Here is a 15095-nt window from a genome sequence, read left to right on the forward strand (position 1 = left end):
TTTTTACTACATATATGAATATTCATTTTGCATACACACAAACACACACACACACACACACACACACACACACAATCAATGTTGCGGGATACCTTGTAAGATTCTCATTGGAAGAATATGTGATCACTTTCCCTTCTTGATTAAGATCGCTATCAATACATACATACGTGTGTGTGTATGTATGTATGTATGTATGTGTGTGTGTGTGTGTGTGTGTGTGTATATATATATATATATATATATATATATATATATATATATATATATATATATATATATATATATATATAAAATCTCAATCACAATACATTAACACTGCATAGGTCATTGTCCTTGTTTGCTTTTGCTCTGAAAAATTATTGCAGTACATTTAATTCATTGATGGAGTTCAATATGGAGCAAACAGGACAGGTGTGTGGGTCGTCCGTATAGGTCCAGGGGCGGGTCGAAGAAGTGATGGAGGAAGTGCAGAAGTCTGAAAAAGAGTAGCTGGTGGGGCTGTTCGAAGACTGAAAGGGGAATTTACAGCCACAGCAGCAGCAGCTGCTGCAGCTGCCAGTGGGTTGGGGAGTATCCGTGGAGCTACAGGTTTTGCAACTTCTTTTGAAAATACAAGTTTAACCTGAAAAAGGAGGGAAAACATAACAAAGAATGTTATTTGTTCAAATCACAAACACTGAAGATTATTTTTTATGAAAAAATATCTAATATACTTGATTATATTGCAAAAGGAAACATAAATCAAAGGTCTTAAAGGAAAATAAAATATTTAAAAAATGAAAATAAGTAAACAAGAGCAACAGAAGGAATATAAGGAATATATAAGGAATCAGAAACTCAGTATATTCTGATAATTAACATTTACAGATTTTATACTAACAAAGCATGTTTATGAATTGCTATGAAAAGGTTCTCATTTGGGACAAGCAAAGAATATGCACTGTTCATTTTCAATTATCCCATTTTCAATTATCTCCATTTCCCTATTAACTTTTTGCAAACAAGCTGTCTTTTAACAGCAGAAGTGCAAAATGCAAGATCCCATCATGTTCCCAAACATAACTTTTTATGTGACCAAAGGAAATAATGTATGGAATGAGAATTCTATTAAGAGCATATGAAATTTCAGGAGGGATTTCATCAATGAAGCTTTCAGTGAAGCCAGTTTAGTCACTAGGCTAGAAACCAGGAGATTGTAAATTCTAATCCTGCTTTAGGCATGAAAGCCAGTTGGGAGATCTTGGGTCAGTCTCTCCCTCTCAGCCCAGCCCACTTCATAGACTTTTTGTTGTGGATAAAATAGGAAGGAATATTCTATAAGTTCATCACCATGAATTATTTACAAAAATAAGAAAGGTGGAATAAAAATAGATAGATAGATGAAAGACAGACAGACAGACAGAAAGACAGACAGATATTAATAAGCAATGTATTCCCTTGAAGCAAAATCGTGAAGCAAGCTGGGCCACTTGGCTTCACTTATAGAAAGTGGAAAACAATCCTGATGGATGAACATGGGCTTCACTTGCTTTGTGATATAGATGTGACTTCAGGTGAAACATTAATATTCATTCCCACTCTCCAAAGCACATGGTCCTTATCCTTAATTAAGTAGTTAGTTAATTAATAAAATAGAGTTTTTATTCTGACTTCCCCCAATTTGTTTCACCTCTGGCTATTTTTTTTTTTTTTAGCACACAGTGAATTTGGCCTTCTGCTGAAAAAACAATTGCATACCCTATTCTTATAGTTAACCATCATTACACTGATTTCTTCTTATTTATTTGATTTTTTAATAACATTCTTCTACAGAAATATGAGCAAAATTTCAGTATCATAAAAAGGACTATGCAAAGGAAAGACAGTACACCAAACAAATCACAGTTTCCTGGTTGTGAACTCATTTACCTGGAGTAAACACTATAATTCAGTGGAAAATAATTCTGATTAGAAAATATGAGTGGTATCACTAGCAGTCTGTTATGTGAGTGGAGTTTTCATCCAAATACTATATTCTGGTTATTTAATTACTCAAGCTCTTTTTTTTTCTTTTGCATTCTCCATATCAGTGCTGGATAAGCTTTGAATACCCCTTGCCCAAATTAATTAGATTCTTGGAGTTTCCAAATGAATGCTTGGAAAAGCTCAACAGTCAGGTGGATATTTTATCTTGAAACAACATTTTCCATTGCCCCTTCCCTCTTTCTTTCTGGTTAGTTCCTTTTCATAAGAAAAAATATATTTAACCTGGGAAGGATGAGGAATGGCTAGCTTATGATGTGGCTTATTTTCAATCAAGGAAATGTAAGGTTATTCAAGGGTTGTCAGTTAACCTAGAGAGATGGAGTTCCATAACACTATTAGAATTGTAGTTCAAATTATATTATCAATAATACTATGTCCAAAACTTGCTTACCCCAAGTGGGTGTGTTCCTTTTTGGAGTTTGTTATAGGGACTGTATTTGGGTTTCGGAGGTTTCCCAGCAGCTCTGTCTTTGTGCCTTCTACTGCTTATGTGCTGTTTGAAAGCAAAACACTCTTTATTACTACTTTTCTTCAAATGACATTATTTACTGACTTCAACACAATACTTTTGGCTCATTTGAAAAAAAACAGTTTGTCCTATTTTAAAACCATGCACAATGATAAATCTTTTTATCTATTTTTTACCATAAATAAATAAACCAGAAAAATAGATGAATAGATTTTAATCATAAATCTATTCATCTGTTTTTCTGGTTGATCTGAAATCATGAACACATGGGTTATATGCCATATAAAATTAACAAGGTCTGGTTTTATAAATATCTTAAATGGAAAACTATTTGGGAACTTAGGATCAGCTCATTGTCCCAAAGGGGCTTTTTCAGGAGCAACTGGAGTTTCTTGTTTTGCTTCTCATCCAAGAAGCTTCTTCAACTCTGACAGGATGGTGGGGATTGGAAGGATTTATGGGACAACCATGACCAGGATGACTGAGAATCTCCATAGACATTTAGCTATGCACTTTGGGATGAACACCTTTCAAAGGGTGTGGGAGTATAAATGGATTTCAAGAAAACATTGCAGACTGCAGGAACCATTTGTTCTTCAGTTTGAAATAAAGACAACACAGACTTATCCCCAACATCCTGCACCTGTCTTCAACAGTGAAGGAACACAGGGCAGAAAACATCCTGCAGCCAAGAAAGCTCCACATCCATTTGGACTACTCAGATGACCTTGATAACACAGATAAGATAAGGTGGCATCAATGACTGTCTAAAAGAATGCAAATGACCAGCTATCTGTAAGGAATATAAAACCTTCCATTACCCACCATCTAGTCAATGCTAAAGAAGTTCTTGGATGAGAAGCAAAACATCTTCAAAGAAAATCAAGAAACTCTAGTTGCCTCCAGATGTTGGGACAACCGTGACCTGGATGACTGAGAATCTCCATATGATCAGCTCATTGATAAATAATCTCACTAGTCTAATACAGGGACTTCTAACTTAATGACTTCAATTGGAACTAGCGCTCTATTGCTAAGCAAAGTGGGTGCTAAGTGGGAAATTATATGACTGCTACTGTACTTTCCTTTTTCCCATTCCCTACCCCTTCCCTCACCTTTGGAGTAATCACCAAAAAGCTGAGGTAGCTGTTTGCCTGCCTGTAACTGAATGACTAACTCATTTCACATCTGCTTTTGTTTGTCTCCTAAAGATTTTACCTCAGCTTCCCTTTTTCCTGGTTTCCACATCATTGGAATAATTAGAAGGGAAATAATAAACTAATTTCTATTTGCATTTATTAGTGAGGAAGGGATTACAAGAGAGTAAGCAGACACACAATGGGGAATACAATCAAAAGCAATCCATTGGCACTTGGAGCCATGAATGAGCTATGCAACAGCCCAGTATATTTTGTAAACTGTTGTACAAGGAATACATCCTGAAGTGCCACAATCTTCAACATCAATAAATGATAAATCAGTAATAAAACAGGCATTTTTAAAAGATGGGCTTATGTAATGATGGCAAATATAATAACTTTAATGAAAAGTACACTATTTAAGAAGATATAGAATGCTCTTCCTGCAGAACAAATGTTTCATTAAAATGTCCTCTTTTTGTTCAGTTGTTAAAGACTCAAGAGCCTATTTCCCTTAGGTTTGGTGATTTATGCTTCCTATAAGAAACCCTTATGTGACACTTGGGAACTGGGCTATATACCACAAACTGCCTTGATCTCTTAACTACTGAATTTTATCTATGCGAATAAATAGTACTTGCCTTAAATTGTTCTCTATGGCACTTGCATCTGTAGGACAAACAATTTATCTGTAGCACCTCATCCCACAGAGAAATATCCCACCATTTTAGAACAACAAATCCACAAACTGGAAACTATGTCAGTAGCATGATTATAAAGCTGAGACACACAAGCAAATGTTAGATCAGTGTCTTTTTCTTTTGCTCTTTTTTAGCTACTATCTTTGTGATCTAGGGCGTGTGAATGCCATGTCCTGTTATATAGGCAGTGTCTCTCAGTAGGAGGTTACTGCATAAACATATTTTAAATTGTGTGGTAAGTGCTTACTTTAAAGTGTGTTTCATTGATTTTGAACTAAATAAATATTCTATATACTATTCCCAGAGCCTAAGTTAGTCTTTCCTCAAGATAATGCTCTCTAAGATTATACACACACACACACACACACACAATGTGATTACAGATATGAGAACATCTATAAAAATAACATTGTAAGATTCATAGGATTTCTAATTTTGAGGGGGAAGAGTATAGCTTACTGGGCCTAATTTGATACTTCTTGCCTAGAAAAGAATCTGTTTCTAGAACAATACATATTCATCAAAATATCCATTTTTCTGCAAAAGACCTGGGGCAAGTAAAATAACAGAACACAAGGGTACATTATGTCATTCTAGAATAATTTAAGTTGAAATAATTGTCAACATGTGACAGTTTAACAAAAATATAATTCAGCAAAACAAATCATCATCCACAAAATCATCATGAACCATATGGCATGACTGTGCAAACTGTTTAGAAACATGCCTTGTGGCTTTGGAAGCAATCCAGCAAATGTGCCGTCTGTTCAGAAGGGTAGAAAGGGATGTGAAATGTACATGATACACTTTTCAGAGATGTGATACCTTGCTGAACCGAGCAGCAGGTTTGGTTGAAATGTCCATTTCTCTAGTTTGCACTACTCTGTCCTGTTGGTAAGAAATCAAAGAATCATATAATTGATTCACACACCATAATGTTTTAACATATGGAGACGTAGTCTGGAGGCACTCAGATAGATGTGTTACCTTTCATTTTTATAGTTGAAAATACTGTGGGCATCTGTGTCAATGTAAGAATCTCCTGGAATTACAATATTGTTGCAGAAATTGCAGCAAAACTGGAAAGCACCAGTCATTCTTGACAAATTGCAGAGCATGATTATAATCGCATCAGTGGCCCCCATAATCTCCTAAAAATTGGCAGCTTTATTGATCCCTACCTAAGAACCTTGAACTTCCAAAGCTTCGGAGCAATAAAAGGCATACATTGCCAAACTTTAATACCTGTTTAAGTTGTGTTTCAGAGTTCACGTGCACATCACAAATTTCACAGTGAAATGTTTTGTTCTGAAGTCCTGTATTTCCTTTATTGATAGGTCCTTTTCCTTTGACACCTGTCCTAGGAAAAGCTTTGATGGTTCCACTCCCATTACGGGCTTCTAGCATAGTTTTGTGCTTTGTGCCTAAAGATGTCAAACATATAAAAGAATAATCTTAGAAAAATATTTGAATAAATCTTTCATCTTCCTCCGGATTATCTTTCTCCAACATGTGGGGATTTTAATTTTCAGGATTGTTTAGCACTATAGTCATAGTTGAGAATGTTACAAAGTTCTCATATTTAAGGAATTTAAAGAATGGGAAGGTTGTTCTAGCTATACCTCAGATTCTATCTCAGGTAATTTTTTTATGTACCCATAAATCTGTAGAATATGTAATTCTCCATATTGATTTGATTAATAATAATAATAATAATAATAATAATAATAATAATAATAATAATAATAATAAAAAAGAAGGGACCTTGGAGGTCATCTAGTCCAACTCCCTGCTCAGGCAGGAAACCCTATAACAATATTAATATTGTAATCATATTAATATTGTCTATCCATATAGCAATGCTATCTAAGTGATTTTAATTTCATATACAAACCTGGGAAGTTATGGTTCCATAATTTAGTTATTTATTTCCATACACTGGTGATATAATTTTAATTTCCCCAAAGTCACATATAACTAATGGGCCCCAAGTTATCCTTTTCTCAACTTTTATGCTAAAGAAGCTGTCATCAGTCTTTAGTAAAGTGTGTGAGAAGTTAAGTGAAGACTTTATTTTGATCACCAGCTGCCAATTAAACATGTCCTCCCGCAAAAAGATAAAATCATTCGGACATTGGTTTGAATCACTGCCACATATTCTAACTGGATTATTAATAATAATTTTGAAAACCTGCTGCTAGTGAAGGAATTGGCAGTATCTCAAAACACCTTTTTGACAATGCCCACATTCCATTGGGAGAAATGAAACCTAAATAGTAACAAAGTCATCCTTTTAAAAAAGAATGTATGGTTTACTTCTAGAAGTCATTATCAGGAAAAATATTGCTTCTAAAAACTAAATTATTTACAATAAAAGTCTATTCCGTTCCATGCCACTGTTTCTCCAACAGAGGAAAATTCCCAGGACTCCATATATCTTTATATTTTTCATTTTTAAAGAAGGGGATGCAAAGTTAGTATTTGTCATGACAATTTAAACAATAATTATTATTACAAACATTTGACAAAGGTTTGGCAGTAAGTACACAAAATCCTTGTGAATCCCAAAGCAATATCCATATTTATAAAGATTACTGCTGATGGGAATTTCTCAATTTGCAAACTCCAGATCCCAAACAGATCTCTTTTTCAGCTTATTTAATCAATGAAAGTAAAACAATTTTCAGAGATTACAGATAATTTGAGCAAGCTACTGAAATAACAACAGTGTGTATATATGTGATATCACTCATTCTTTGCAAAAAAACCCCATGCAATAAAACATCATTTAAAAAATCACAACTTTCTTTCCACAGAGAAGGAAAAGTAATCCAATGTAATCTAATATTGATTCTAAAAACATCAAAACCATATAGATATGGTCATACATATTTAATAAATGCTATGATAGATTTTATTAAAAGTTGAAAGCAATATTAATATGCTCACTGTTGCAAATCAAATTTAATATTAAATAAATACTAATATATATGAACAATTATTTATATAAATGAGATAAAACTTACAAAGAAGTGTTCTAAGTACATGCTGCTGGTGTCATTTAAATTTATAAAACACCATTCACAAAAGTACCTGTTTTGTATACATGACAAATGAATTGTAATTTTAAAACAAGGTATTTCATATGATTTGGACCAAATTAACTAATTTTGTCATGTTCAACATTTCCATTGATATATTACAAGTAGGGGGGGGTATCAAGGTAATGAAAGACATGCATCAAGAATTTCTTTCCAAATAGAATGGTACCATTCATTGAAATGAAATATGGCAACACAAGGTGGTGCTGAATAATACAACAATTAATCTGCAGTATCTGTCTTGAAACAGTTTCTGCTTCAAAACCTGCACTGATAAATTCATGCCTTTGGGAAAAGAAACCAAGATGTGATGTAGAGAAAGTTATATTTCAGATGCATGCTACATATTTGTCATTGAATGCTGAATATAAAATCAAAGGCAAATTTTCTCATAGTTTTAAAAACATTGAAGAAGAATACAGGAGTTTGATACAGTGTCTTAATGACTGAATACAGATGATGCCAATATAAAACTAGAACTAAGAAGACCCAGTTACAAGTTCACCTCAGCTAGAAAGCTCACTGGATTTGGCCAGTCAAACTCAGCCCAATCTAACCTAATTTATAAGATGCTCTGAAGGGAAAATCAGAGGAATGAATGCTATATATGGCTCCTTGATCTTCTGGAGAAAAGGCAGAATATAAATCTAACAAATAAATGTATACATAGAATACATAAAATATGGAAAATTCGAGAAGGATTATTTGGGGGGCCTATAAACATCTTGAAAACTATGTACAAAATAAAAATAACAAGATTGAAAAATGAAAAAAAGAAAATAATGATGCTATAATAAATTCAGTCTAAATTTGATGAATGAAAAATGGTTGACCGCATAAAATAATCTCAAATATATAAGTAAAAGAAATACTTGTAGTTATTAGCTATATTATATTAGCTTAAATATTTGAATGACTAAAATAAATGGTGGGTTTAAAGGCTAAATTGTATTATTGACATTTTTATTATATTGGTTTTATTTTATTGTTCTAATACTCAGTGGATCATAGCTTGCAAGTTGTATCACTTTCACTGAATCAGCTGAATTAGATTGTAGCTTAACAGTAGTAGGTAAAATAGTTGGCAGAACTCAAGTCCAAGAGAAGAGGAGAAACTATGGTTTGAATATGAGGGATTTTTTTTCCTTTAAAGATTTTCAGTTATGTTTTAAATATATGTTCTGCATTATGACATACATCTAGTTAGATTGTTCATACTACCTCCTTAACAGGTACTTTCTATGTGGTTGTGAAATCAATTAATCTAAGATATGTCATTTGATGAAAAGTGTCAGTCCTGAAGAATGGAAAAGAACAATTTTGATTAAGATCTGTATGTGTGTATGTGTGTTCATCTATGTTTATATGTATGTTTATATTTAGCCAAGTGCCTCTTTCTAATTCTGCTTAATGTTATACATCCAGCCCTATTCTGCTTTCCTTTCCTCTAAAACAGTATTCAGTTCATGCAATCAAATGTTTCAGCAGGATTGAAAACTGGTATTTGAAGAAGGAATCTGATTACTTCTATGGATCAAAAGGTTCTGCTTTCCCTTTTTATAATGGATTTCTTTTCTTGTCATTTTTGTCATTTAATTGTTAATAAATTCATAGAATTTCTAGCTTTCTCTTCTGCAAGCCATCTGAAAAGCTCAATCTTACCACTGTTGTGTGCCTCCAGCTGGGAGGCAGAGTTGACAGCAACTTTGCATAGTGAACAATAAAGCAATCGTTTGGCCTTTTCTTCTTCTGTCTCTCCTAAGGAGCCCACACTACTGCTGGTGGCAGTGGAGGGAATTTTTTCAATTTTTGAGGTGATTTCAGTCATTGTTACACTGTTCTTCCGAATTTCAATAGCTGGAGATGTTGATATTGCTGGTGCTTCTGTTGTACTATCTGTTTTACAGATTGAAACAAAAAAATAAGTTAAACATTTATTTCTTCATTACAATTCTGCAAACATTGGGTGTAATAAGAAACTTGTCATGAGAAGTGGTTTAAACTGAAAAAAAAGAAACCTTCCAAGAAGTATCATAACAACAATATGGACTTTAATAGAGATTTTTAGTCTTTACTAGATTCTGTCAGTTAGAAAAATTTATCTATGGAATTATTGCCTCCTTAAGTTGTGGGTGCTCCAACATTGGAGGTTTTTAAGAAGAGATTAGACAATCAGTTGTCTGAAATGGTAAACACTTCCTGCCTGAGCAGGGGGTTGGACTAGAAGATATCCAAGGTCACTTGCAACTCTGTAATTCTGTTATTCTGTTACTATCATTTTATCTCTATAAATATAAAATAATAACAACTACAATCCACTGTCCCTAGCCATGCAACATTACTGCTTGTTAATCATTCAGTGGCAGGGTTGCTGGAAATTAGGAAATGGGGAAAATATTGCTGGTAGCTTACATTCAGCCACTTGCACTAAGATTGATCATAAAATAGAAAATGGATGCCAAGTGAATAATACTTGCCATTAATCTACTTCAGTCAAAGAGCCCTTCATAAAATGTCGCTGAACATAATAAATTCATTCAAAAGGCTTTTTCCTGGTCATTCTTTCTTAGGAGATAAGCCAACATATAAATAATTTATGTCAGAAAATGAAACAAATTTTGTAAATGTGTGTGTTCTACACAAACATGTAATATTTTATAATACTTCTAATATATAAGAAAAAATCAAATGTCATGCTGCAGATTCCAATTTAATGTCCTGGAAAGCTTGGCAAAAACATTAAATGTTCCAATATTGTTTGCCTAGCCTGTCTGGAAGATTATACAATCTGTGGGTTGGGTCTCTAGCTAGACAAGAAAATAGTGTTCATGAAAGCAAACCCTGTCCTGATAACTGCACAAATTCTTTGCAACCACACAAAAATATTATAGATTACCAAGAAACCCTGCATTACCCCTCTTTTAATGATACAGTGGATTTGCCTCATAGATATCAGATTGTGGTAGTATTTAAAAACTTCATGATAGATCCTATAAATTGCTTCCCCAAATCAAACGTCAAGCTATCTGGCCCAAACAAATTAACATATTGTTAAATTTGTGGATGGATAGTTTTTGTGGCTTTTGAAGCAGCAGTAGTGAAAGCACAGGGAGGGAAAGCACATTAAGGATAAGTGCTTAATCACTCCTTCCACACCAATTCACTGATGTATAATTTATTTTACTTGAAATAAATGAAAATTTCCAACTCCTCCTTCTGCAAAAATAAAGATTACTGTCAAGAAAAATAAATAATAAATTCAAATAGGATCAACAGAGAAATACTGAAATGTAATAAAAAGGCTACTTGGGGCTTAAAACTAATAAACTTTTTAACATCAGCAGCCTTAGGGGAATAAATCCTTAATAAGAGAAATCACCATTAAAAGAAAATGTTCTTTACCTTTGCTTCTTTGATGGGCATCCAGATAAAGGACTTAATGCAAAGGAAGTTTCACATGAAAGAAGGCAACAAATACATTTTTTTTTTCTTTGCAGATTTACTTAAATGGAGAAAACGGTACAAAGAAAAAGATAAATAATGTTCAACAAAGCCAATTCTTCAATCTACTGTAATTCTTTTCTTCCAGGACCTTTAAACTAACAAATATAACTTGGTGGAATTGCAGTGCATGAAATTAGGAAAATCTTTTTAAGATTACATAGGAGCCAACACATCTACTCCAATCACAGCTTTAGTCTCAAAAATTACTCTTAGAATTACACTTCTGCCCTTTAATTTTAGTGTCAATCTTCTCTGCTTTAGACAAGTTCCTAAGTAACTTTTAAAATAATTTCAGATACACTGTAGTGGCAGCTGATCTATTATTATTTTCATTATTATTTCTTCCAGGGGCTGTTAGTTCTGCTTTTGCAACCAGAGTACTTGAACACCACACAACCTGTGTCTTAAAAGAAAGAGAAAATAAACATTTAGAAAAAAATAGAACAAAAAAACTGAAAGGGAAAATTGTTTCAGCCCATTCCTGAATCATTCTAACATTTCACTTTCAGAAATGGGAAAGAGTGTTTAAAGTTGAGCTCTTGAAACTAAACCTGAGAAATCCATCCCACATTGAAATAATATAAGTTCACCACCAATACTCTGGTGAAGAAACAAAAGAGACAACTATCTTCAAAATGTTTACCTGCTATTTATAAAGTCTAGAATATATTCTTCTTCCTTCATTCCATAATTCACCTTCTGAAATGTTTAGTTCTACAATTCCAACATAATTTAATTGTAAGTTATCTCTCCATTTAGGGAGACAATTAGCTGTAACAATTTTAGAGGTGAAACCCTATAGACAGAAGATATAATCATGAAATATAATTAGAGCAGTCAATCATATGCTGAGGGAAAAGATAGAAAGTATAGGGAAAAGAGAGGGAAGAGACAATTTATTCCTTTCTTTAATTCGCCTACTGCCTTTCTTCTTCTTCTTCTTCTTCTTCTTCTTCTTCTTCTTCTTCTTCTTCTTCTTCTTCTTCTTCTTCTTCTTCTTCTTCTTCTTCTTCTTCTTCTTCTTCTTCTTCTTCTTCTTCTTCTTCTTCATAAAGTTGGAAGGGACCTTGGAGGTCATCTAGTCCAACCCCCTGCTCAGGCAGGAAACCCTATATCATCTCGGACAAATGGCTGTCCAGTCTCTTCTTTAAAACTTCTACTGTTGGAACATTCACTGCTTCTGGAGGCAGGTTGTTCCACTGGTTAATTGTTCTAACTGTCAGGAAGTTTCTCCTTAGTTCTAGGTTGCTTCTCTCCTTGCTTAGTTTCCACCCATTGCTACTTGTCCTGCCTTCAGGCGCCTTGGAAAATAGCTTGACTCCCTCTTCTTTGTGGCAGCCCCTGAGATATTGGAACACTGCTATCATGTCCCCGCTCGTCCTTCTCTTCATTAAACTAGACATACCCAATTCCAGCAACAGTTCCTTATATGCTTTAGCCTCCAGTCCCCTAATCATCATTGTTGCTCTTCTCTGTTCTCTTTGTTGCTCTGTACTCTGTACTCATTTGATTAATTCTAGTTGGTGTTCTTTAACACTTCAAATCACCGGTTACATCAAAACATGATTTGGATGCTGTTTTGCTAAGTGTCAGGGTAGTGATCAGGTGCCCAGGCAATTGGTTCTTTTGGATCCAAAGAAAATGAAGACTCCAGTAAATAAAGAGATTTTAAGCTTTACTAGCTCAATCAAACAAAACATAATATATCAAGCAAAATAATATTCTTATAAACTGTCAGGAGCTTCTTAACAACGACAGCAGAAATAGCCCATTGGAAGCCAGTTTCCACAGTACTAATGCTAGGTTGTGTGCAGAAGCTCCTCACAAACATCAATTCCAAAGTTTTTATCAAAATCTGGTGACATGACTTTATGGCCCTGCTATGGTAAGCAGTTGCAAGATTTGACCTTGACTGGCTTGCATATGACTCTGAGATGGGAATCAAAGTCTAAGACTTCACAGCAAGAGAAGCTTTGAAGCTACACGAATATCCTTCCTTTTTACTTTGTTCAGCAAGCAAGAATGAAAAACAAGCAGGCTAGCTGAAAATGAATTCTAAATTTCTAGTCTTTTCTTAATATGAAGAGAAATGTCACTAACTCCTAACAATGTTCTTACACATTGCCACACCAGATACACATGCATTTAAAGACTGGGAAAGGGAATTAAAAAGTTACTTTTGTTTCAAGCAGCACTTGAATTTAAAAAAGAGGGCCAAGAAGAAAGCAGGATAATTGCAGAACAGGCTTTCAAAATATGTGTGAATGACCCCTCCATATATAACACTTCCATTATATTGAAGTTTATACCAATACCTTCACTAAACATTTTCTGAAATCTCAAATAAACATATCAATAAAAAGGAAATTTACTTAAGATAATGAAATACTTATTTAACATGCTCTACTCTACTGACTTATTTATACACAGTATTCCATCTCTTCAATCCAAATTTCTTGCAATTTGGAATGTACAATTGCAAGAATTGTCTATAAAAATAAATGTATAGATTTAGAATTATCCAAAGCTCTATCCCATGATAACAACAATTCAAGAATTTCCAATGCAGCTAAAGAGTCTAATCAAATTGTATATATATGGGACAAAATACTTCATAATTGATGCATAATTATAATGTATTATCTAATAAATAATTTTGCATAACTAATTTCTTGGTTTTAAACCTATTAATCGATAAAAATGAATTGATTTTTACATTACCAATTCCAAAATGCAACTGATCATCTTGGAACAATTATTTATTTATAGATTAATTTACATGACAGTCCATCTCAAATACATGTTACTGGGCAGCTCACAATAATAAAATATACCAGAATTATAAAATAACATAAATAGCAGTTGGGAAAAATAACCAACCAATCACACACAACAGTGATTCATGCAACAAAAAAATGTGCTTGCCCAGGCTTAAAGGTAAAACAGGTATTCAACTGGCTTTTGCAAAAGAACAGCCAGGTAGATACTACCTGGGGGGTGGGAATGATATTCCAGAGGGCATTAAAAACAAAAAATTCTCTGTTCTCTGTCTCAATGATAACAGATGGAATCTAAAGAATGCTTCTCCTGCTGGCTCTAATGGGAAGCTGAATATAGCAGTCCTGTAAATAACTATCCCCAAGCAATGAAGGGCTTTAAAGGTAAATACTGGCACCTTGAATTGCAGGTGGAAGCATTCTGGCAATCAATACAGCTTGTTGAGCATGGGTGTCACACGTGCTGAATTACAGGCACTCGTAACTGCCAAGGTGACTGAGTTTAGCATCATCTGAAGCTTCCAAATATTCTTCAAGGGCACTTCCCCATGTAGAGCATGTTGTAGTAATGGGAGGTGATTAAGGAATCATGACTGTAAGCAGAGCCTCCTCGCTCAGGAATAGCTGCAGCTGGCTCATAGCATGAAGCTATGCAATAACATAAATGTATTTATAAGGTCATTATAACAATTATCAAATTGATTAATCTATCAATTCAATTCTTAATATATACTTTACACATATGAAAACATAACTTTTTAAAATCATTCTGAAAAATGCTCATTCTCTTGGAGGAGTCTAAGAAGAAGTAAATAGAGTAGAATAATGTTTTGACTGAGAAGGGTATGCCAAAATCTTTCATTTTTGCCAGATTAGACATTCCATTCTGCTTATATAAAATCTCTTCACATTAACAAAGGTAAACACATGATTGGCTGTTTGCTGCTCTAGGAATGCCACTCTCATTCCAAAGCAGAGAGAAAGGCAGCAGTCTTTCATGTTACATTTTGTGTACAAGGAAAATAAAATAACTACTTTGATATTTATAAAATATGAAAAATTGAGGTTTTTAAAAGAAAAACAGCAATTGAAACTATGATGCATCATCTACAATTGACTAAAATTTTGCTTCCTGATAACTTTCTCTTGGGGAAATGTTAAATGAGCCATCAAAACTCACAAGGAAAACAGAAAATCTGTGAAATATAGGAAGACATAACACTATGGGCCCCTGGTATAGTTATTATTTACTAATTATTATTAGTTATTATTAACATTTTGCTATTGCTAGATTTTACATATATGGATATGTGTGTATAAACATTAAGAAAAATACCATTCTATTTCTATAAAATACTGGCCTGTCTTCTATGTTTCTG

General features: G+C 33.7%; 1 protein-coding gene across 2 annotated transcripts in view; it reads right to left on the reverse strand.

The window, feature by feature from the left end:
• Positions 1 to 299: 299 nt before the first annotated feature.
• ZNF385D (zinc finger protein 385D) overlaps positions 300 to 15095 on the reverse strand; it is a 356261-nt gene continuing 341465 nt past the window's right edge. For both annotated transcript variants that reach the window (XM_039327972.1, XM_039327973.1), the window contains exons 5-8: positions 9098 to 9331; positions 5580 to 5758; positions 2417 to 2518; positions 300 to 622 (exon numbers count right to left, since the gene is read on the reverse strand). In XM_039327972.1, the coding sequence (XP_039183906.1) occupies positions 389 to 622; positions 2417 to 2518; positions 5580 to 5758; positions 9098 to 9331 (749 nt within the window). In that variant the 3' untranslated portion in view covers positions 300 to 388. The remainder of the gene's footprint in view (positions 623 to 2416; positions 2519 to 5579; positions 5759 to 9097; positions 9332 to 15095) is intronic.

The sequence above is a fragment of the Crotalus tigris genome, unplaced genomic scaffold (genome assembly GCF_016545835.1).
Source record: "Crotalus tigris isolate CLP2741 ecotype Arizona unplaced genomic scaffold, ASM1654583v1 scf7180000024370.6872682, whole genome shotgun sequence".
Taxonomy (NCBI): domain Eukaryota; kingdom Metazoa; phylum Chordata; class Lepidosauria; order Squamata; family Viperidae; genus Crotalus; species Crotalus tigris.